We start from the raw sequence: 21,276 nt of genomic DNA on the forward strand, positions 1-21,276 counted from the left end.
CTGGGTTCGTCTCTTCATAAATTAAAAAGATGATGGAAGTTGGTATTAAGTTTCTGCTAAGACCAGCTGCCGGGTAAACAGCCTCCCAGCTAGGGTCTCCGTTTGGGATGAAGCCGTGGGAGCCGCCTCTCAGGGTCACGTGGGACGGGGTGGTCCCGGGCCCACGACTGCAGCACCAGGGCAGAGGGCCCGGAACAGCACACTCAGCACCGCTGTCCTTCCCCTCCAGCTGCTCCCCAACTGTCCGCCAGACCCTGGTCTCCTCTGCTCCTCCTCTTGTCCAAAGCCCGGCCCCCACGCCCCAGGGCTTCTGGGCAGTTAGCAGAGGGCCCCATGCTGCCCCAGGGGGTTCCTGCGGGCCCCGAGAGGCCCGCCAGCATGGGGCCCGATGGCTCTGCCCCCCAGCCCTGCCCCCTTCCTCTGCTGGCCACTGCCACCCTGCACTTCCCATCTCTGAAAACTGACCCCCAGACACTCCACAGATCCTCACAAAGTCTTATCCCTGGGCTTCTGACTCAGTTGGGGGTTCAGGGTGGACCCTGAGAAAGGGCCTTGCTGGGCTGGGGCAAGGCGGCCCCTCCAAGGCTGATGGGTCCCTCGGGAGGCCTCTGGCTTCCCGGACCCCAAACCACACAGCAGAGGCAAGTAACTCAGCCCGAGTAGGCGGCCTTGGCTGTCCACACAGCGGCCAGCAGGCCCGTCTACAGGAAATTGATGCTGCAGGTGAGTCGGGCCCAGGGCTGCTGTCCGCTGGGGTCCAGGGTCCACATCTGCCTCGGGTGACAGGGACCTGTGGCCACACTGACCCTGGGAGCCGGGAGAAGCACGCTTGCCGTTCAGGTGAGTGAGGGCACCCTGGCCCGAGGCTGTGCGGGCGTGAACAGCCAGCTCCCACCAGTGTGCGTGTGAACACAGTCCTTCATTCCACTGGGCTGTGTCCCAGTGTGATCAACACCTGCAGTTATTAAGCTTCCTCTTTCAGGGGAAAATCTTAGGAATAATACACAATTTATCAGTTCCTTTCTCGCACTGAGAGGACACCCCTGAGACTGCAGCATCGTATCCACTTGCAGGGTAGACGCTCATCTTGGTACATGTTCATCTCGTGCAGTCGGAATAATTCAGGAGCATTTAGTCAGACGGCAAATGTCTAACTCACCATCCAGACACAGGTATGAGCCCTAATCAAGCCTGACAGCCCCATGAAACCCGTCTTTAATCAGATACGAAGACCAGACCTCCCAGTTGGTGGGCAGTGTCAGGCCTAGGCCGGTCTTAGAAGCGGACGCCCTTAAGGCCCACAGCTTGCCCTGCCAGGCCCCGTCCCTTGCTTGCATCTGTGGCCTCTGCTCGGCCTTTCTGCCGACCGGTGCGGCTGCAGACGCTGCAGCTTGCGGTGTATCCTCTCGATTCGCTGAGCTTACTTTTCAGAGGTCATGGTTCAGCCGGAATTCAGAAAGCTGTAGTGGGTCAGACCAGCAGCCGCCCACCAAGCAGTGACCGTGGCTTTTTCCGGTGCAAATTTGGCTACAGAAAGTGCTTTGGAGCTTCTAAGTGTAACCTTTGAGCTGGTTGTCCCGGTTGTTGTACAAAATCCACTTTTTCTTTGCACGTCACAAAACGATTGAGAAATAGTTTGCTGTTGTGTAGACTAAGAGAAGACTGCTTTAAAACTGATTTTTTTTGAGTGCAGCTCATGAGGCACCCCTTCTCTGGGCTTTTTCACCTTTCCAATCTGCTTCAGAGGCCGAACGGCTGCAGAACGGTGGATGTTGAGATCTTGGGCAACTTCTCGTGTAGTGGTAGGAGGATCAGCTTCGAAGATGGCTCACTCAGCTCTCCTTGTCAGCTTTGATGGCCACTACGCTCCTCTTCATCAAGGCTCTCACGTCCTTTGCAGAACTTGACCCACCACCGTGCTGTACGTGCGTTAGCAGCTCCTGGGCCGAATGCGAGTTGTCTCCACTGCTTTACAACCCATTTTGAACTCAAGAAAATCACTGGAATTTGCTTTTTTGTCTAACATCATTTCCATAGTCTAAAATAAATATAAACAGTAAGTAATAAGGTGATAGCAAAAAGCATAAATCGAGAAATATGTGTTAAAATGATGTATCACAGTCACATTTAAGAATGTATTCCAATATCAAACAGCAGATTACTTTTGCACGAACCTAAACAGCTTGCTAGGGACGAGAGAAGGCTAAAATGCAGACCGTCGACACTGAACGTAGCAAGCTGAAACGGCCCGGTCATTTCAGGGGGGCTGCGGAGAGCTCCGGCCCCACGGTCCTTTAGGTCTCAGCGCCGAGAATTCAGTGAGAGCAACGTGGTCGACACGTGATTTACTAGAACAGGATGTTCGTGAGGCTTACCCGTGGGCGGGCGAGAAGTGCCAGGCTCCGAGCACTTAGTGGGCTATAGTTTCGTAATCAAAGGAGGAGTGGGGAGGAGGGGAGGAGCCCTTGTCTCTCCCGAGTAGATGTCACACTGCCATCAGCTCCTCCTCCAGAACGGGACGCCAGGAAAGGGCATTTTCTTGCCCCTCCGTGGTCGAGCTAGTGCCACAAATCACCGCCTTGCTGGTGTGCAGAGAGCACGGCCCAGGAGCCACTAACTTGGCGAGCTCGCTGGGCAGGAAGTGGGGCTCGTGCACCACGGCTTCAACTGTTTTGGGCCTCATGCTTCTGCTGGGGGCTTGTGGTGGAGATTTATCAAGAGGTCGTTAGCTTACAGGGATCGCCCTTCCTTTCCTGCTCACCATCCCCTAGTGAGACTCACTATCTAATCGCCAACTTTGTCCCTTCGTTCTGTCCCTGCAAAAGCTCGGTAACGAGCTGTGACCGTGGCCCTGCAGGTTGTTAGGACAGGGAAGAGGTGGTCGCGCCCCGTGGACAGGACGGAGAGAAAGGACTGCCAGGCAGCCCAGCGCTGCCTCCCGCCTGCAGGTAAAGCCACCTCCTGCCGTCTGCTCGCTCTGTCCTTGGGCCGCACAAGCGGGCACCGCAGGCGGAAGTCAGCCTGGCTCCCTGGGGCTTCGAGCCTCCCAGCCTCGGGGCTCCTGGAGACACACCTCTGCCTCCATCCTCAGGCAGCACCCACTCTGCCTGTCTCAGCGTCCGCTCTCCACGAGGTCATCAGTCACCTTGGGAGAGGGCCCCGCCCTGATGACCTTATTTCAGATAAATTGTGTCGGTAAAGGTCACATTCTAGACTACCGGGGTCAGGACCTCAACATATCTTTTTGGGGAGACAATTCAACCGATGGTCTGCTCTGGGGCCCTGCTGCAGGGCAGAAACCGTCGTGCTGCTGCGTGTGAGGGGGAGCAGCGGGGGGGCGGGGTTGGGGACAGAGCTCAGCCACCCCACCCCACATCCCCACCCCGGGCTGCATGGCACTAACTCACTGTGGTCCACCATGGCCCAGCAGTTCCGGGGGTCCTGCCCACACTGGGCCGGGTGCTAAGCACCTCCTTCCCCAGTCTCATAAGTGTTCACAGCCTGACTCCACACTGGGGGTGAGCTCCGGGGGCCCCGGGGCCCCGCCTGGACAAGGTGAACTGCCCAGCGGCCAACGTGGGCCTGGGGCCACATTGCTGCCTGAATAAACCCCAGGCTGGAGGCTCAGGGCCCTGCCCGCCCACCCAGCAACATTCCTTGGAGACTGGAGGGTCACCTGGTAGCCCTGCCTTTGGCTTCCCAGAGGAAAGCGGTGGGGCAGGGTCAGCCAGCAGCCAAGAAACGAGCCCCAAGGGGCTGCAGCTCAGGGGGGCAGGCGAGGAGGTCATGGCTGCTGGAGCCTGGGGCGCCCGCGTCTCCCCCAGCAGGTTGGCTCTCTGAGGCCCCAGGTACGCGGGAGGAACCCCCCTTTCATGCCCCAGGGTCACCTCAGAACTCCAGAGGACCAGGCCCCGCACCCAGCCTCCTGCATGCCCCTCCTGACCGGGACCCAGAGGGCAGGGGCAGACGCTGAGAGGCTCAGGGGACCCCCGGCTACTGGGAGCGGGGCGGCCCTCGCCACTCGGGTGTCGCGTGCTTGCTCCGTCCCTTCCGTCCATCCAACCCTCTGCGGCCCCACGGACTGCAGCCCACCAGGCTCCTCTGTGCGTGGGGCTCTCCAGGCAAGAATGCAGCGGGCAGGGGGGGTGATCTTCCTGACCCAGGGACTGAACCCAAGTCTCCTGCCTTGCAGGCTGATTCTTTACCCATTGAGCCACTTGGGATTACTTCCTGTAACACAGACTTCTTTGTGGGAGCGAGAGGCTTTCCACAGAGGAATTACACCTCAAACGGCAAAGCCCCCAACTCCCTGGAGGGCCAAGGGCACAGTGACCAGGCAGAGATGCAGCCCCAGGCCCGCGGGGTCTCCAGGCTGCCTGCCCACCTCTGCCCACGCCCTCGGGCGGGGCTGACCCCAGCGGGAGCAGAAGGCCCTCCCCTCGGCTCTTCCCAGAGCCCTGATTGTGATGGTGATTCCCCGGGCCTCTGAGAGCTGCACAAAGGCCTGGCCTGGCCCTCAAGGCCCCTGGCCAGCAGGGCGCCCCGGGCTTTTGTTCTGGGATTCGCCTTGGAGTCGAAGACTTGAATCGGCACCAGCTATCTCCGAGCGCACAGGCGGCTTGCGCCTTTGTCCTCCGCGTCCTCCTGGGCCAGTGACCACGTCCCAAGGCTGGAGGCCTCCCCGCCGTGGGAGGGGCTCCCCAGTCGTGGTGCCTGTGGCCAAGGTGGGGCTTGGGACCCTCCGCGGGACGCCCGCCTGGGGGCAGTGCCGGGCCTGCAGACCTGACGGGGTCGTGGGGTCACTGAGCACTGCCCGTCCTCCGGGCAGCCCCTGGAGAGCACCCCCAGGACCCCGGGTCCCTGCGGTCATGGGAAAGGCCCCCCCCGCCCCCGGAGCGGGTCAGGCCCCCACGCCCGCACATCCGCCCGGCCCTCAGAGGAGAGGCCCCCGCCTCCGCCCTGACTCTGCCAGGGTCCTGGGGCCTTCCCATCCCCGCTCGCTCCGGGAAGGAAGCCGTCCACCTGAGGAAGGTCCTGCCTTCGCTTCGCCGTCCACTCGGCAGCCTCCTCCCCGAGGCAGCCCTGCCTCCGAGCGTGTGCAGGGTCCTGTCCACTCGGCAGCCCTGGCTCAGCCATGCCCACCACCGGGGGCCTGGCCGCCCCGCCTGGGCTCCGGGGCGTTGGCTAAGCGGGGGCTGACGGCGAGGCCATGCCGTCTGGTGGGGACCACACTTGGAGGAGGAAAGTCCTGCAGAGGTCGGCGCACCCTCCCCTCCAGGCCTGGAGGGGCACCCCGGGGCGGGTAGGAGGCTCCTGGGGGTGGGGCTCCCTGGAGCCTTGGGGTTTGTGCCTATTGCCCTCCTGACAGACCTCTGTGCTGGCCTTACTCCGATTTCCGGTGTCGCCCACAGAATGCAGACGTTTGAAAGCGCCAGCTAAAATGAAGTTTACACCTAGAGCAACACTGGGGACGTTTCAGCCTGTGCACCTCAACTTCCCGAGTTCTACTGGGGAACTTGAGTCTCCCTGAACAAGGGGGACCCACAAGGGAAAAGACCGGTCCCTTCCCTTTTCTTGCAAAAAAGGGGGACCCCCGCAGCTGCACGGCCCTGCCCTGGGGCCTGCACACCCCGAGCCCAGACAGCAGGCCGCCTGCTCCGTGCAGGCGGAGCGGGTGGCCGTGATGGGGACACACGCTGGGGGGCGGGGTCGGGCGCCTCCCCGCCCCCTCCCGCGGCGCAGACCCTCAGCAGTCCTCCCTCGCGCTCCGCCCTCTCCCTCCGCGCGGTCCCCTCCCCCACCGTCCTCGCCGCCGCCCCACAGCCCTCCCCCTCCCCCTCCCCACCCCTCCCCTCCCCCAGGGCCGGGAGGAGGGGCGTCCGCGCACCTGCGGGTGGAGGACCGGGCCGGGAGGACGTCCCGCGGCAGGTGTGTGCGGGCGGGAAGCGTGGGCGGTGGGCGCGGGTGGGGGAGGCGGGGAAGGCCCGGGAGAGGGGCCGACGGAGGAGGGTGGGGGGCGCGGATCAGCGTCCCGGAGGCCGGTGACCGGTCTGCGTGCTCCGATCGCCTCCCGTGACCGGTCTGCGCGCTCCAGTCGCGTCCCGCCCGCGTGCGACCCCAGGGAGCCCCGGAACCGGCCTGGGCGGAGCGGGGGCGCTGCGCGGTGTCCAGGGGCCGCCGCCAGAGCGGGAGCGCGGGCTCCACGTGCGGGACGCCCCCCACTGTCGGGCCGGGGTCCTTCCGCGGACAGGAGTCACTGCCCGGCCCCTCCCAGGGCGCAGGTGCCGGGCCAGGTGGGGCCGCTGAGGGCGGTGGCCGAATCTGGACTTCCCGGCCCCTGTCTGGCTGTTTTGCTTTTCAAACTGGCAGCGGAAAAGTAAGACTCAGCAGTTTAAAAACAAGGCCCTTTGCTCTTTCAACTCTAAACGGTGTTCCTGCTAGTTTTTAAAAACCACCTTCCGTTCTCTGCAGCGCTGGACGCTTAAAAGGAGCCTGCTCCAGTTGGCCGGAAGGAGACTTTTCTGGAGCAGGTGCAGCCTCTTAACTTTACTGGAAGCCTCCCACCCTGCCCCTAAGGGACCTCCAGCCTGCCCTGGACAGGAAAGGGGTTAAGGTGACCCTGAGGCTCGGCAGGATGTGTGGGGGCGGCCGTGGGAGGCCCCAGGATGTGTGACCACTGGGAGGGGCCAGGCCACAAAAATAGATGTGTGTCCGGGGGTGCTGGCGCTGGAGAATGTGAGTCCCTCCCAGGGGACGGGGGACCCCACTGGAGAGGTAGGTGAGGGGTGGCGCCTTGAGGGAGACTTCACGGTGGAGGGTCTCCTAAAGTGCAGATCTGACCCAGTGGCCGGCCCAGAGCGGGTTCAGGGACCTGAGTTCTGAGCTTTGCTCCCAGCTCCTGGACCCGCTGCGGCAGGGGGACGGACAGGCAGATGCTGCCCATGGGCGGCCAGGAGGGCACGTGCTCCGGGTGAGTCAGTCCAGAGGGGCAGGAAGAGGGGCTTGGCTGTGTTTCAGCACTTGTGTCCCTCAGGGCGGGGTGCACCCCCCAGGTCCCAGGCTCACCGTCTGGCCAGGACTTGGACGCAGCTGTGGCCTCTGTGGCCTCGGCCCCCCCACCTGTGACGGCCCCCCGGCAGCGATCCGGGGGAAGGCTCACAAGAGTGGCGGGCCTTCCACACCAGAAGCCTGGGCACCACTCTCCTTGTGACTGACCCCAGCTCTGGGGCGCCTTTCTCTCCGGGAGACCCACGGATCAGGAGGAGGGCACAGGGGCCACCTATTTGCGGAGCTCAGCGCTCTCAGGACACCTCTGCCCCAGATGCAGCCCGAAGCCCGTCCTTCTCCCGAATTGGTGCCTCTTCCCTCCCAGCCCTGCCACTGCCGGGCGCCTCCTGACCTCGGGTTGTGGCTGTAATCAGTGTCCGGATCACCATTCAGGCTCTTTCTGCGTTTGGGGCTCAGCTGTGAAAACGGGAGATTTATCTGGGAAGCAGCATCTTGGTGATTGGAAGTGGAATGAAGGTCACTTGGACGGAAGAGCTTCCTGCTGTTAGGAACTCACATACCTTTTGTAAAATGGCATGAAGCCAGAAGTTGAGAGAGAGGTTACTGGAGCATTTGTACGAACGGGATAAACTGCTCTGGTGGTGGCACCTGGCCATCAGCTTAGTTGATCTGCTGAGAGGCTCCGGGAGGAGCTAGAAGTGAGAGGAACAGTGAGAAGAAGATCACTCTGCTCCACATTCAGCTCAGCATCTTGTTCTCAGATCCACTCATTTCACCCTCGCCTGAGCCCAGGAGAGCTGGGGTGACGCTCTTCCCTGACAGGTGGGAGATGCTGGCTGAGTGCCAGCCGCAACCTGGACCTGCCTGAGGGTCTGGAGCTGCTCAACGGATGCTCGGTCCACTCCTCCCTGGAGAAGGCGGGTGGCGGCCCAGCCCGCTCCCAGAGAAGGCACGCTGTGTGGTCAGCGTGGGGTGGCCAGCCGGGCCGCCCAGCCGCCCGTGGAGCCCTTTTCCTCTGGGCCTCCCCAAGGAAAACGTTCGGGACTTCAAGCCCGCGACAGTCTCCCGGACACCCTGTGGCCGTTACCGAGGAACTCTTGGAAACCCAGAGCCGGACCTCGACTCTGTGGCCAGAAGCACCCCATCCAGCATCAGGCAGCGCTGTCATCCCCAGGAAACCGGACGCCTCCCCCAGAACCTCCCAACGTCCCTGTGGAGCCTGGAGGACCAGTCGCTACGCAGCTCCTCGGAGGTGACCCAGGCGCGGCCCAGGGCTCATCTGCAGAGCTTGCGCCCCAGTGGGTAACATGTCGGTGTGGGTGTAGGTCACTGCTGGGGGCGTTCAGTCTGATCTGTTGCAAAAGCGAGGAACTGTATTCAAATTACCGAGTTGAGCAACCACAGACATTGGAACAAGTCAAATAGGAAGGTGCGGGTGGGGACACTGAAGCGCAGCCGACCGGCGCCGAGGGTCTCCACACCGTCCTCCTCCTCACTGGTCCGTTTCTCACTCAGAGCTTAGGGCTGGCGACGGGACACAGAGCAGGCTACTCCCAGGGGAAAGGCCCCGGTGTCGTCCCACAGACTGGGCCTGCCTGAGGGGCAGGGAGGGACAGGCGTGGGGAGGAGGTGGAGACCGGACCTCCCTGGGGGTCACCAGTCCCCGGCATCCAGCCGGACAGCCCCGCCTCCCTCCCTGATGCGCTGGACAGCGTGGCAGGTTAAGCTGCTGCTGTGGGGCCACAGGCAGAATTTATGGAAGGGGCCCAGCCAGACATAAGCCAACAGGGGAAACGATGGGCCGTGTGTGTGCACGCTAGGTTGCTTCAGTCGTGTCCGACTCTGCAACCTGGTGGCCTGTAGCCCGCCAGGCTCCTCTGTCCACGGGATTCTCCAGGCAAGAGCACTGGAGTGGAAGGAGGGGATGGCACCCCACTCCAGTCTTCTTGCCTGGGAAATGCCGTGGACAGAGGAGCCTGGCAGGCTATGTAAATACACGCTGTTTGTAAGTACGTTTATTGTCTAGCTGTGGTCACTTTCCTTTGAACAGTTGTGTGCTCGAGTTTTCATGATTATGGGATCCTTGGTGTCTATTCACAGGATAAACTTGAAACCAATGCTTTAAAATAAAAAGAACACCAGAGTGGGCTGCCATGCCCTCCTCCGGGGGATCGAACCCGTGTCTCTTACATCTCCCGCACTGGCAGGCGAGCTCTTCACCGCTGGTGCCACCCGGGAAGTCACAGTGAGCCAGGAATACGCCCGAAGACAGTGGCGAGGGGGCTGTGGGGATTACCTCCCGGAGGCGGGCATCTCCGGCAGATGACTGAAGTCCTGTGGCTTCTGTCGAGGTGTAGACACTCGCTGTCTCTTGAAATCCAAGGTGGCCTCCCAAAGGCTTGATTTGAGTTTCTTTGCCAGACTTCCACTGGAGGAGTAAGACCTGAGTGTTTGTCCTGGCCCCCGGACAGCATTCTTTACCTGGGCATTGGAGATGTTTCCGGCCCAGGCGGCATTGGTTTTGAAAGTTTGCCAGTTCAGTGAATTTTACTGTGACATTGAAACCAGGGGCATTTTTGTCCTTGAAACAAGAGCCCAAATGTCAAGGGAAAATCTAGCTTTTTATTTCTCTTATGCAGCAGAAGTAAATAATATTTTTGTTTGTGCGATGCTTTTTTCCATCCCAGTGTCATAAAAAGAGGCCACTTGTTTACCTGAACATGGACACAGTAGAAATTATCTGGAGAAGAATGAATTTTAAATATCCTGCATCCATTTCAGAATAAACACTGCCAAAAGCTGTACCTGGTGATTTGGGTTTTGTTCAGGAAGCATGGCTGATGTCTTTGCAGCGTGACCTGGTCTTCCTTCTAAGGTCTGTGTTTCACTCTGCAGATTCATGTTTGACTGTTGGAGGCTCATCCTTTGCAAGAAAACCGGAAGCAACGATGCTTCTTCCGTGCGAGGGTCCCAGGAGGCCGAAGAGGAAGACAGCGACCCGAGGGTGGATGTCCCTGACGTCATCAGGCTTGTTCCAGACCCGCCGGAGGGGCCGCCCCCGCCCGCAGGTAGGGCCAGCTGACTCCTTGGGATTGGATGGGGCCTCGGTCCTCCCGGGGGAGCAGCATCCCAGGTCTGGGCGGCAGCTCCCTGGGGCTGCCTGCATGTGTGGGCCAGCTGAGCCCAGGCCTGTGGGTGAGATGTCGGTCTGCACGCTTGCCCATTTGTCTCCTTGGCAGTGAGGCTGAGGCTGGCTCTGGTGAGCTCTCGGGAAGCCATCTGGGTTTAGAATCACATAGTTATACAAAGTAATTGCTTGCAAGACAGTTTTTAAACTCGTCTTATTCCAAGCCTGTTTTCCCCTCTCATTTCTTATTTTTGAGTATTTGTACTTGCTCTTTTTCTTCACTGCATTAGCTCACAGATTGATTTTGTGGATTTTGTTTCCAGAAGCCAGTTTTTAAGTAATTGTACTGACTTTCCAAGCGTGCCCTCCTGAGCCCACCCGAGCCCCCTTGCCCTGTACCCCCTCCCACGTGGCTCCAGCGCCCCTGTCTTCCCCTTGCCCCCGGGTCTTCATTCTCATAGGAGCCGCTCCAGAGGGGCCGCAGAGCCCCACCACGCCCCGCAGCCACCCTGCGCCTGCACCAGCCCCTCGGGGCCCTTGGATGCCCCTGGCTCTGGGTGCCACCCTCACCCAGAGGAGCCCCCTCTGCTCCTCCTCACACCTCGGCCTGCAGGCCCCCCCGGGCTGCGCTCCCACGTTAGCTCCCGCCCCTCGGGCCCCGATGCCTCCCTGGGGTCTCTGTCTGACCCGAGTCGGCGTGGACTCAGCGTCTCTGCTGTTTCGTTCTCTCGTTTTCTCTCCACGTGCCTAGAGGCCACTTGATGGCATAAGATTTACCTGAAATATAAGAATCACACAGCAGGACTTTCAGTCTTTATGGATCTTCCTATGTATTCCAAAAGTGACCATCCGGTCAGGGTTTGCAGTGTTTATTTTAAAATGCTATTTTCGTGCCAAAACTCTTAGAAGCTGTGTGTGGTTTTGCTTTGAAAAAACGGCGCATAAACCGCAGGCTTCGGTGGCAGCTGTGGCTGTGTGTTGGCCTCCCTGTGGTCTGTCTGTGGCCCTGTTTTGCCTGCTTTAAAATCTGATCTGAACATTCAGCCTGGCAACCTCTTCAGTCACGCTCTGGGAAAGAGCATTCATTCATCTCATCAGCAGCACCTGCAGCTCTGAAAGGCAGTCGTTTGCTTGTGAAGTGAGTAGGCCGTGAAATGGGTTTGAGGTGCAGTGTTCTTCTCCTCCACGCCTTGAAGGGCCCAACAACCCGCGTGATGTCTCCGTATGCCTTCTGCTCCGTCGGGGAGCAGGGCTTGGCTGACCCACGCGTCTCTCATCATTCACGTTCCTTCTTTTCTTAAATAAGCAGACCAGCCCGGTAGCTCCGTGCCCTGCACGAAACGCCGTGCCTCCCGGTGGCCGAAGTCTCTGTCGTGACTCTCGCCCCCTCTCGACTGGCCCCCTGAAGCTGGGACCTTTTTTGTTTTCTGAGGTTGGAAACAGGAAGGCAGTCGGCACCCCTGGAGAGCTGGGCGGTTAAGGGGAAGGGGCTGCGGCCAGCAGGCCCAGGAGGCCTGGCTCACCCGTCTCTGTGGCCGGGAGGCGGGCGGCGGGGCTGGGCCTCTAGGACTCACTCACGTCTGAGGTCAGCCGATGGGGCCGCCTCTCCTGCCTTGCGTGGCACAGACACGGGTGAGCCCTGACCCGCCACCAGCTGCACAAGCCGCGCGTGGGGAGGGGGCACCCGCACGTATGCGTAGTCGGTCACGGGCACTCACGGGCATGCGTGTCGCGGGCCGAGCGGGACCCGTGGGGCGTGGCTGACGGGACAGCGGGGCCCTGCAGCCCGCATGGAGGGTGGCCGGGCCCGCTGTCCACAGACTGAGGTGTTGGGCAGGCGGGGTCCGCTGGGCGTCCTGAGCGCACGCAGCTCTGAGCCGAGGGCAGCCCCGCGCTGGTGTGGGCAGGGCCGGGCTCGCCTGGGCCTTTGAGGGGTCGCCTGCAGGCTGGGGCCGTGGTGCCGGGCACGGGCTCGGGAGCTCCAACAGGTCAGTGGGCAGGAGCGGGGGTCTCTGGGCACTCACCGGGGAGCTGGGGCAGAGGGGCTCACGGGGAAGCAGGCCCAGAGGGGGCTGCCCCGGGGCCTGAGGGTCTGAGACCCGGCACAGCCTCGAGGAGCAGCGGGACGGGGCCCTGGGGTGCTAGAGGGGCGCGCTGCAGGCCGCGAGGGGCTGCTCGTGACCTGCGGAGACTCTGCGGAGAAGAGAGGTCCCCAGGAGGACCCGCAGGTCAGGGGAGCAGCCGGACACCCCGCCGACCCGGCGCGAACAACCCGCGGGCTTCGAGTCAGAGTTGGCCTCTGAATGCAAAGCTGTGAGCCGCGTTGCAGCCAGAGCTGCTGGCTGTGCTGTGCTTGTGTTTAGACAAACGCAGGGTGTCTGGGTTCGCCTGAGACCACACGTGGGGGGAGACACAGGGCGGGGCGCGCGTGGAGGCCTTGCATGGTTCCGCCGCTCCTGTGTCTGAAGCCTCTGCTGTGAACGGAATACCCCCTGGAACGTCACTTGTGCGGCGGGGACCCCGACGCTCGTCATCAGCGGTCGGTCAGCTCAGTCGGGGCCAGTTCTGGGTGCAGTCGTATCCCTGAGGCCTCTTGGAGACCAGGGTTCTCCCGTCCAACCAGGCCAGCAGTTACCAGACCCGAAAGTAAAGGAACAGTTTTCACCTTTTCAAGTACATCTGGGGCTTTTTCCCCTTCTTAACGAAAAAGCTGTAGCGACTCTGCTCCGAGTGCGTTTTCAGCTGCTTTCAGCTGCTGCCGCAGGCGGTGGGGTGGTGCCGTCTGCCTTTCCTGACTCGTGTGTGGGGACGAGGACTCTGCAGGCCTCGGGGGCTTGCGCTTGGCACCAGGAGCCGATGGCTGTTAGAAAGAGCCTGGCAGGGGCATGACCCTCCGCATGGCGGGGGTGGGCGCGAGTTGGCCTCAGGAAGGGGGTTGCTGGCCTGAGTGGCCCTCGGCCAGTGTGTGCGGGGGCTTCCCGCTCTCCGCCACGCTCCGACCGCTCCGGCTCCAGGGCGCCATCTAAGCGGCCTCGCAGCAGCAACTCTGGGCTGCCGGCACCTGGAGGCACCCGGCTCCTGGACTCAGGGGCTGCTGGGGGCCGTGCTGGCCGCGACCTTGGGCCGCTTGCCTTCCTGGCTGACTTGCGTCAGCAGGACGCCGGCCGTGCTGTAGGCCTGCCCGGAGGCCGGGAAGTGGGACACGGACCTGTCAGTCACTGTTCGCTTGCTCTTGGGCGCATTAGCAAAATCTCTGCAGGAAACAGCGGGGGCGAGCCAGAGCTCCTGCCCGGCTTAACTCTTCAACCCCCGGGAGCCTGGGAAGCAGGTAGGGCCTCAGCCACGCACGGGTCGGGATTCGCAGGGGACGTGTCCACCGCCTCCCGGAAAGCAGGGTGGGGACGCGGCCTCCGTGCCTGCCTGGCTTCCTCCTGCCAGGCTTGCCTTTCCTCAGGAGCCGAGTTTCCTGACGTTCTCTCCGCTGGACGCCGCCTCAAGATGCCGAGCTGCGGGAGCCTGTCAGGGTGAGTGAGCTGGGGGTGCAAGACCCTGCGGCCACTTCAAAGCCGCTTCTTCCAACACGAAACTCACCACACGACCCACAGCCTACATATTCACCAGGATGCGCCGGAAACTCATGGCTGCACGGAACCCGCACCCGGGGGCCTAGGGCAGCTTTATTCTGAGCGCCAGACGAGGCGCCACCCTGCCGCAGGTGACGGATAAACAACCGTGGTCTGTCCGGGTGGTGATGCTATTCAGAACGGAAAGGAATCGAGCAGAGAGGACCCCAGGGCAGGGGAGCCGGTCTGCACGGCTGGACTCGCGACGCTGTAGGTCTGTCAAACCCAGGGACCTTCACAGCACAAGCCGCAGACCTCAGTGGGTGCAGATGACAAAGACGCTTGAGGGGCAGGGACCTCATAAGAATGCAGACGCTCACTCGCTACAAACGTGTGGTCAGTGAGAGGGTGAAGGACTGGCCGAGTCGAGTCACTTGGGGAGCAGGGCGTCTGTTAGCCAAGGGCCAGGAGACCCCGGGGTTTGTGAACGGGGGTCACAAAGACAGTGACGTAAGCGGGCTCCTCCCCTGCCCCGTGCCCTGTCTCCCCAGAGCTGGACGAGAGCTGGCCAGCCCTCTTGGGGCCTCAGACAAGCTGCCTGTCGGCTCCTTGATCTCGGATTTCCGGCTGGCGGCTCCGCGAGAACAGACGCTGTTGTCAAAGCCGCTGGCCCCGTGGGACTCTGTTAGGCGGGCCCCAGGCCTCTCGTGGTTTTCCTGCTGGTCATCTTCACCTAGTGCAGCTAGGCTCTGGTGAAAGCCTGGGATTTAATGCTCACATAGTGCAGCTAGGCTCTGGTGAAAGCCTGGGGTTTAATGCTGGTTGTTTGGAAGAAGGTGTTTTGGGGAGAGGAAAGGAAGCAACTGGACGGCATGGGGCTTATTTCCTGGTGGCAGAAAACTCGTGGGCGTTTTGTCATTTTCCTCAAATTGATAAAAAGGTTTCCCCTAATCTGAAAATAATCTGAAATGTTTTCCTAGAAAATGTTTGTGATTCAGCTGCCCTAGGAGGTCATTTCTTAGATGTTTTTCTGCAAAATGCAGGCTGTAAATATTTAATTCTTAGCCCACATGCAGGACAACGGTTACTGCTCGAGGTCACTGTTTCTCTGAAGTTAATTCTTTCAAACTCCTGTTTAAAAGGCTCTAGAGGAGTCAAGAGGCGGGAACACAGAAGGCAGCTGCGGGCGGGTCGGGATGGACTTTGGGAGGAGTGGAGTGTCTTCCAGACGCCTTTTTGGAACATCTCCGGGAGGTGGCGGCTGTGACTGTGCTTCTGTAAATGGCTGAGACCAGAGATCCCGGAACCCAAACCAGTGTCTTGGAGGAAAGGGCCTTTGTTTAAACAGAAACATCCCCTTTGAAACGACGCATCCCTGGCGTCAGCCCTGTCATCACGGTGTATCCTGCTTAGTATGGATCGTCCACCTTTGTGTGGCTTATGCGACAGCCTGGCCGCACGTCCCGCAGACGGACCTGCTCGCTCCGGGGCGCAGTGCAGAAGGAGGGGTGGGGGGCTGTGGGGGCCTTCCCGGAGGGGGCGGGCATCCCTGGGCGGCCCCGGGAGCGGAAGGTGGGAGCCCCAATCGGGGGCGGGGAGGCCGCCCCAGGCCCGTTGTGCAAGTGGAAGAAAAGCATCACCTTTGAGTCTGCATTTGCACGTGCACCCGTGGACCTCGCTGAACGGCAGGAAGAGAGCTTGCTTTCCGCTCTGAGGGCTGCTGCACCCGGGAACCAGGCGGGAGGGGCAGGGACAGACCCGCGGGCAGCACCCTCGCGCCAGCGGCACGCGCGTCGTGACAGCCAGACGTCTCCTGACTCTCCTGTGGGCAGTCGCTCCCCACCCCCACTCACTGTCTACCGTGCGGTGTTTCTGGGCTCAGACACACGGACCCGCGTTTCATCGACAAGTGTCCCGAGGATGCGGGAGGGACGGGTCCAGACGGCGCCGCCGGCTCGGTCACGTGACCCCCAGCTCCTCTGCCGCCCGCCCTCCGGCCAGCAGGTGGCGCAGCCGAGCCGCCGAGGCGGGACCGCCGCGCCTCCGGTTGCGGCTGAGACTGCAGGACGCGGCGGGTCAGTGACCGGGACGCCTGAGCGCGCGTTTGGACGAGCAGGGAGTCGGGTCTCCTTCTCAAGGGGACTCAGGGTCCCAGGAGGCCTTGAGACACGGGCTTGTGCACCGACCCGAGAGTCACGCGGGCGAGTCCACACACGGGCGAGTGAGCTTACACGCGAGCAAGTGAGTTCACACGTGGCCGAGCGAGTCCACACGCAGGCGAGCTCACACCCGGGAGAGTTTGCACGCCGAGCACCCTTCCGCTCGGGGTGGCTCCTGGGTGAGCCCAGCACTGTGAGTTTCTCCGTCAGCTTCTGGGTTGCTGCAGGCGAAATAGGAGAAAGTGACCCGTGACAAGCTGGACACCTTCCCGAGGGGCCAGTGTGCGTGTGAATGTAGCTTGGCACGTACCAGCTTATTTAGGCATAATTTGCATACACGTAAGACCTCAGAGATATTGTGGGTTCAGCTCCAGACCAACCACAATAAAGCGAATGTCTCAATGAGGTGCCTCACGCGAGTATTTCTGTTTCCCAGTATCTGTAAAAGCTGTTTATGCTCTACTGCAGTCTGTGAAGTGTGTAATAGTATTATGTCTGAATGAAAAAAAGTATACTTTAAAAATACTTTATTGCTGAAAAATGGCAATTATCCTCTGACTACCCAGGGCTGCCACAGACCTTCAATTTGTGAAAGATGCAGTGTCTGCAAAGCACAGTAAAAGGGGGTGTTGCTGCTGATGCTTTTAGTCACTAAGTCACTGACCCCACTGAGGACACTTGGAGGCCCCAGGGCTGGCTTGTGGGGCAAGTGGGCCCAGTCCCTGGGTGACCGGGGCTGATGACACCCCCCAGGGAGCGTCTCAGAACAGAACTTGTCTCTGGAAGCTGGAGGGCACCTATGCCTTCCTGATGGGTGTGTTTCTAAGGCTGTGCTTCCTTTCAGGCTGCAGCGGGCTCCGTGGGCATCGCGGGTGTGGGGTTAGGACCAGGGAACTGAGGGCATGGAGCGTGAGCAAGCGGGATGTGAGGGTGGGTCACTGCCTCCCCCTGTGTCCCCCGGGAGGGGCCGCATCGCGGGTGTGGCATCAGAGCGGCCTGGGGGCCACCGGGCTCCAGGCCAGTGAAACCGGCTTCCACGATCCTGTAACGGTGGGTGCGTGACCTCCTGGTCTGTTCAAACTCAGCAACTGCCGACACGGAGAGTGAGCCGTGGCGGAACCTGAATGCCTAGTTGACAGTAACACAGCGATGTTATTGGTCCATCCGTCACAGCGTGGGTGCCACGCCAGTGGGGGCCAGTGGGGAGTGCTCTGCCGGTAGCCTCTCTCCTGTAAACCTCTGAAGGTTGAAGTCTTCCTTCTAAGTGCTTCTCGTGGGAGGCGGTGATTCTGCCCTCTGTCTTTGGGGGCTCTTCTTTCGAGGTGTGCTGGAAGCTGTGGTGACGCTTCTGCAGGCGGGAACCGCAGCCTTGCCTCTCGCGCTGTCGTCTCCACCCGGGCCGTGCTGTGTGAGCAGGAGCCCATGGAGACAGCTGCGTGGGCAGGCCGTCTGCAGGCGTGATGCTGCTCGTCCTGCACACGCGCTGCGATGGAAGATGGCTGGCAGGTTTATACACACAGTACGTGAGGTGGCTGAAAGAGGTAACTGGGTCGGTGCCAACCTTCTTAGACTTACGAAGACAAGGCCCAGGCGTGTGCGTGGGCGGGACGGTGGCTCACGGACATGGGTATCTGCCGTGTTTTTAATGCTTCAAACCCAGGACCCCTGTGGCGGCTCCAGGTGGGTCCAGCCAGGTGGGCACCTGCAGAGTACCTGAGCTCACCCGGGGGCCCCCTTCTCTCTTCCTGGCATCATGGTCTGAGGGGACTTCTCCTCGAAATGTTAATACCGTCCCATCTGTGTTTGCTGAGATCCCCGAGCTTCTCGTGACTGACACCACAATTCCATCCCTTTTCATCTGAAGTGTCAGGATGGAAGCAGGCACATTTTGCTCTGCAGTAAACTGTCTCTAATGAAAGCCGGCTAGCGTCCTCCAACAGATGTCCCTAAAATCATTTTTCTTCTTCTTCCAATAAAAATGACAGGAGCCTCAGTCTCAAAGTGAGTAAACTATTATAGCTGTGGCCCGCAGAAGCCTGATTACCGACTGGAGACCCTGCCAGCAGACGAGTCAGCGGACTCTGAGTCTGTGTGAGGCCCATGTTCTGCCGGAACAAATGGAACATTGTGAAGACGGGCCGGAAGCAGACAAGAGAGGCAGGTCACAGCTTTACTCCCGCCGCCAAGAGGAAGAGAGCTGTGTCTGTCCCAGCTCCTGGGACTTTGCTGTGACGCGGGCCAGAGGCTTCCTTAAGGTCCGCGAGGTCAGGGCCCTGGTCAAGGTCAGCCCCTCGCCCCAGGGCAGGGCCCCTCTTATGTGGGAATTGAGAGGCAGCCCCCTCTGCTGTCTGGAGTTTTTCTGAATGAACTCACCCAGGGCCGGAGGAGGTGTGTGTTCAGGGCTGTTGGGTCAGAAGAGATGCCTGTGCTCTGAGGTCACTTTAAAACTTAACCCACGAAAGCCCACTACGGGGAGGTGGGCCAGGCGGACCTCTCCCTGGTCCTACCCCAAGAACAGGCCCCTGAGCCACACCTTTGAGACAGTTGAGAGGCTCTGAGACGGAGGAGACCAGCTGGGAAGGACACGGTGGTCCAGGCTGGCGCCGGGGGACCTGCAGCTGGAAACTCCCCGCCAGACCTGCCGTCTCCCCCGAGGACCCAGGCAGGAGGGGCTGAGCCTCTGGACGGCCCTGCTCCGCCCCGCCAGACCCCGTGGGGACACCGCCCCCTGCCCTCCAGGCCCCGGGAGCGGAGGACCCCAGCCTCCCGCCTGGCCTGCGCCGTGGTGGGCTGCACGAGGCCCCCCTGCGCCTGCGAGTGATGACGGGTCCCCGTCCCAATGCCGCCACGAGGTGGGTGCAGACCACGCAGGGAGACCTCGTGGGAGCCTGCACACGCCCCCGCCCTGGGGCTCAGAGGAGGCCTAGTGGGCCCGGGACTCGACCGCCACCCCGGGACAAGGCCACCCCCCCACCGGGACAGTGGGACGTGGGGAGCAGAGCGCGGAGCCCCAAGCCCCAAGCAGGGAGGTATCAGAGGAGGCCTAGTGGGGAGCCCGGACAGCCACCTCAGCAGGGACCAGGACCCCCCACCCGCAGCAGTAACGAGAGGCTGCCAGCACCCAGAGGAAGTCAGCCACGACAACAGATTGTTTTAAAACAAAGGAGTTTCATAACGTACACCAAAGCCCCACATTTCCTTCAATAACCGATTTTCATGTCAGGAACCAGGAAAATCTCAAACTGAAAGAGAAAAGGCGAGAGATGTCAACAGATGGGAGAGACCGCAGGGCCATGCGACGCGAGAGACGGCAGGGCCGTCCGACAGACAGGTCGAAGCCGCCGGCACAGAGCGTGTCGCTGGAAAAGGGAAAACTGAGAAACTCAGCAAAGAAATAGAAGATGGAAGAAAATGGAAATTTTGGAAATGAAAATACAGCAATGAAAGAAAAACTCCCAGTCGGCGGGCTCAACAACGGAAGGGAGCGGGCAGGAGGAAGACTCTGTGGACCTGAAGATAAGCCGCCCCGAGCGCCGCGGGGGGGGGCCGAAGGGGAGACCAGGGCCCGGGGCGCTGAGGGGCTCTCCGCCACCTGACCTTCTCGTCCTTGGAGCTGCAGAGGAGAAGGAGGGGCGGGCCGGAAATACTCAAATAAAGGCAAGAGACTGCCGAAGACACAGGCCCAAACATTTAAGAAGGTGATAGAACCCCAGTTAGAATAAACTTCCCCCAAACCACACCAAGACATAGAGTCAAATGTCTGAAAACTAGAGACAAAGAAACATTTCTTAAAAAGCACAGACTACCACAAGTCACTCTATAGGAAACAGGTTAATTTGAATAGTCTGAACCTATTGCATCCATTGAATTCATAATTTTAAAACTCTCAGAAAAGAATATTCAGATCAAGATGGTTTCACTTAGGAACTCTACCAAGCATGAAAAAACGCCAGTTCTTCACACTCTCTTCCTGGTCATCTTATGAGGCAAGTATTATATTGACGCCCAAACTAGACAAAACCAAGAGAGAACTGTGGACTAATATCCCTCATGAATATACAAGAACCCATAACAAAATGTTAGCAAACAGAACTAAGCGGCGAATAGGAAGGATTACTCACCATGGCCAAATTGGGTTTAATCCAGGAACGCAAGGCTGAATCAATATTTGAAAATTAACCAGTGTAATCCACCCTTTAATGAACTGAAAAAATCACATTGTCATTTCCATCAATGTAGAAAAAGTATTTGACAAAATTCAATCCCCTTTTAGAAAAACAGGAATACAGAAGAGCTTCCTTAAGTTGTCAATAAGTGTTCACCAAGAACTCCTGTGGCTGATGCTGCACTCACTAGTCAGAGCTGTGTTCTTTGCCACGAGGTCGGGAGCCGTGTTCTCAGCAGCGGGTTGGAAATTCAGCTGGTGCGGCGAGTCAGGAAGAGGAAATAAAAGCCAAGGAGATTGGCAAGGAAAAATTAAACAGTCCGTGTTTACAGACGACGCGATTATCTAACTATACAATCCCGAGGATTCTACAGAAACACTCCTAGAGCTAATAAGTGAGGTTAGCAAGGCTGCAGGATGCAAGATAAACACTGGAGAACTCTCTTGTATTTCTGTGGATAGCAGTGAACATGGGCAGCAAAGTTAAAAGTACAGTGCCATTCACTTGCTCCCAAAATGAAATGCTCGGGTGCAGCTCCAAACACCATGAACAGAGCGTGAAAACTAGAAAATGCTGACAAGGTAACTCAAAGATTTAAATAAACGGAGGGACACATTTCGCTTGCGGATCGGACATCTTAATATAGTAAAGATGTCAATTCTCTCAAAACCAATGAGCAGAATTCCTATCAAAATCTCAACAACAACAACAAAATCATAGACAAGACTGTCATAAAGTTTGTGTGGGAAGTCAGCAGAGCTAGAATACCTAAGACATCGTGAATAAGAAGAAAGGAGGAGAAGTTGTGACACCAAGGATTATTCTGCCACAGCCATCGGGACGGGAGGAGTCGGTCGAGGGACAAAAGACGGTGGAGAAGAGAGAGTCAGACAGCAAGCCCACTGCTTCCCAACGGGGGTGGGCAGCCAGCTCAGTGGAGGAGACACAGCCTTTCAGCAAGTGGCCCAGAGCCGTCGGACATCAGAGGGAAAACCAACCAAACAGAAGACGGTGACTTTTGGTTTCACAGGTCACACAGAGATTGAGTCAGCATGGCCCCAGACTCCAACGCAAAGCACAAAACTGTAAAAGTTCAGAAAAAATATAGCAGATGATTTTCAGGACCCAGGAATAGACAAAGAGTGCCCAGACCTGATGCTGAAAACAGGGTAAAAGCAGAAATGGGTAAATTAGACTTTGTCAAAATGAAACACGTGTGCTCTCCAAAGGCCCCCGCTAAGACGAGCTACAGA

At 59.5% G+C, this 21,276-nt stretch overlaps 1 protein-coding gene across 5 annotated transcripts in view; it reads left to right on the forward strand.

The window, feature by feature from the left end:
* Positions 1-9,623: 9,623 nt before the first annotated feature.
* MCF2L (MCF.2 cell line derived transforming sequence like) overlaps positions 9,624-21,276 on the forward strand; it is an 89,931-nt gene continuing 78,278 nt past the window's right edge. For 3 of the 5 annotated variants that reach the window (XM_040267466.1, XM_040267467.1, XM_040267469.1), the window contains exon 1: positions 9,624-10,076. In XM_040267466.1, coding sequence (XP_040123400.1) covers positions 9,908-10,076 — 169 coding nt within the window. In that variant the 5' untranslated portion in view covers positions 9,624-9,907. The remainder of the gene's footprint in view (positions 10,077-21,276) is intronic. The other 2 variants (XM_040267470.1, XM_040267473.1) reach the window with 2 other exon arrangements.

The sequence above is a fragment of the Oryx dammah genome, unplaced genomic scaffold (assembly GCF_014754425.2).
Source record: "Oryx dammah isolate SB20612 unplaced genomic scaffold, SCBI_Odam_1.1 HiC_scaffold_24, whole genome shotgun sequence".
Lineage (NCBI taxonomy): Eukaryota > Metazoa > Chordata > Mammalia > Artiodactyla > Bovidae > Oryx > Oryx dammah.